The following is a 1,234-nucleotide window of genomic DNA, read 5'->3' on the forward strand; positions in this document are numbered from 1 at the left end:
CTTCTGATTTGCTGAGTCGTGTTCTAATTCACTAGATCATCTTCTGATTTGCTGAGTCGTGTTCTAATTCACTAGATCATCTTCTGATTTGCTGACTCGTGTTGAGGCTCTTGGTCAGAATGTCTCCTTCTAGAGAGAATAGAGAGATTCTATTGTACTCCGATATCCTTTTACAGATGGTGTCCCTCCCTAAACCTATGGAACGGGTGGTACCAGCCCCGTCATTGGCTACCAGCTTCCCCTGTAAGCAGTGTGGAAAGTGAGTTTTGAACTATCTATACACACCCGGTCTGAGTTTGAATATCGATCTTTGGGCAGATGTTGTAATTTTTTTACTAATCTTTCTTCATCTCTTTCTTGCCCTTCCTCCTGCCTTCTCTTCAAGGATGTTCTATAAGATAAAGAGTCGTAACGCCCATATGAAGATCCATAGGCAGCAGCAGGATAACTGGAGACACCCCCCAGGCCTCGGCATCAACCTAGCCCAGAACGTCACCCCCAACCTGGGCACCAATCTACCCCAGCGCCAGGCTTCAGGTCGGGCCTACCTCCCAGGTCCCATCAACAGCAACCACCACACTGGTGGTGCTCACACCATCATCATCAACAACAACATCAGTGTTCCAAACACCAATACCATAACCAATAGCAACAGTGTCAGTGTCATCGACTCCACCCCTAATCAGAGAGGACACGCCCCCCTCCTCTCTGTCCAGCAATCGTGGGACTTGTTTCAGTTGAACTCTGATCCTGCGGCAGGGTTCTACTATGACCCGGAAGTGAAAGGAGCCCTGGGGGTCACGGGGGGAGGGGTGAAAGGTCAAGTCCTCTGGCAGTAGAGTTCTAGAATCAGAATGAATAGAACAGACATGTATAGGACTACATTCACGTTTTGCACCATCAAAAGCATTTAAAATATATAAATATAGTGAGAAATATGTAAATGATGTTTAATATGTATTTAAATGTTTTGAATTTCAATTTGTATTAAAATGGATTTTTGTATCTCTCTTATCTCTTCTTTTACTTTCCCGCTCACACTCAAAAACAGACATCCATCTAACCAACCAACCAACCAACCAACCAACCAACCAACCAACCAACCAACCAACCAACCAAACCTTTCTCCATCCTAAATGGTTACATATTGACATACAGAACCAGTCAAAAGTTTGAACACACCTACTCATTCAAGGGTTTTTGTTTATTTTTTAAACTATTTTCTACATTTCTA

The 1,234-nt window shown here is 43.6% G+C and overlaps 1 protein-coding gene across 1 annotated transcript; it reads left to right on the forward strand.

The window, feature by feature from the left end:
- Nucleotides 1-6: 6 nt before the first annotated feature.
- Nucleotides 7-1,009, forward strand: LOC112080131 (uncharacterized). Its single transcript, XM_024145897.2, has 2 exons — nucleotides 7-259; nucleotides 386-1,009. Exons 1-2 carry the CDS (start codon nucleotides 120-122, stop codon nucleotides 837-839), a joined length of 594 nt encoding a protein of 197 aa, XP_024001665.2. The 5' UTR covers nucleotides 7-119; the 3' UTR covers nucleotides 840-1,009.
- Nucleotides 1,010-1,234: the final 225 nt, after the last annotated feature.

Source organism: Salvelinus sp. IW2-2015, unplaced genomic scaffold, assembly GCF_002910315.2.
Source record: "Salvelinus sp. IW2-2015 unplaced genomic scaffold, ASM291031v2 Un_scaffold12027, whole genome shotgun sequence".
NCBI classification, from domain to species: Eukaryota; Metazoa; Chordata; class Actinopteri; order Salmoniformes; family Salmonidae; genus Salvelinus; species Salvelinus sp. IW2-2015.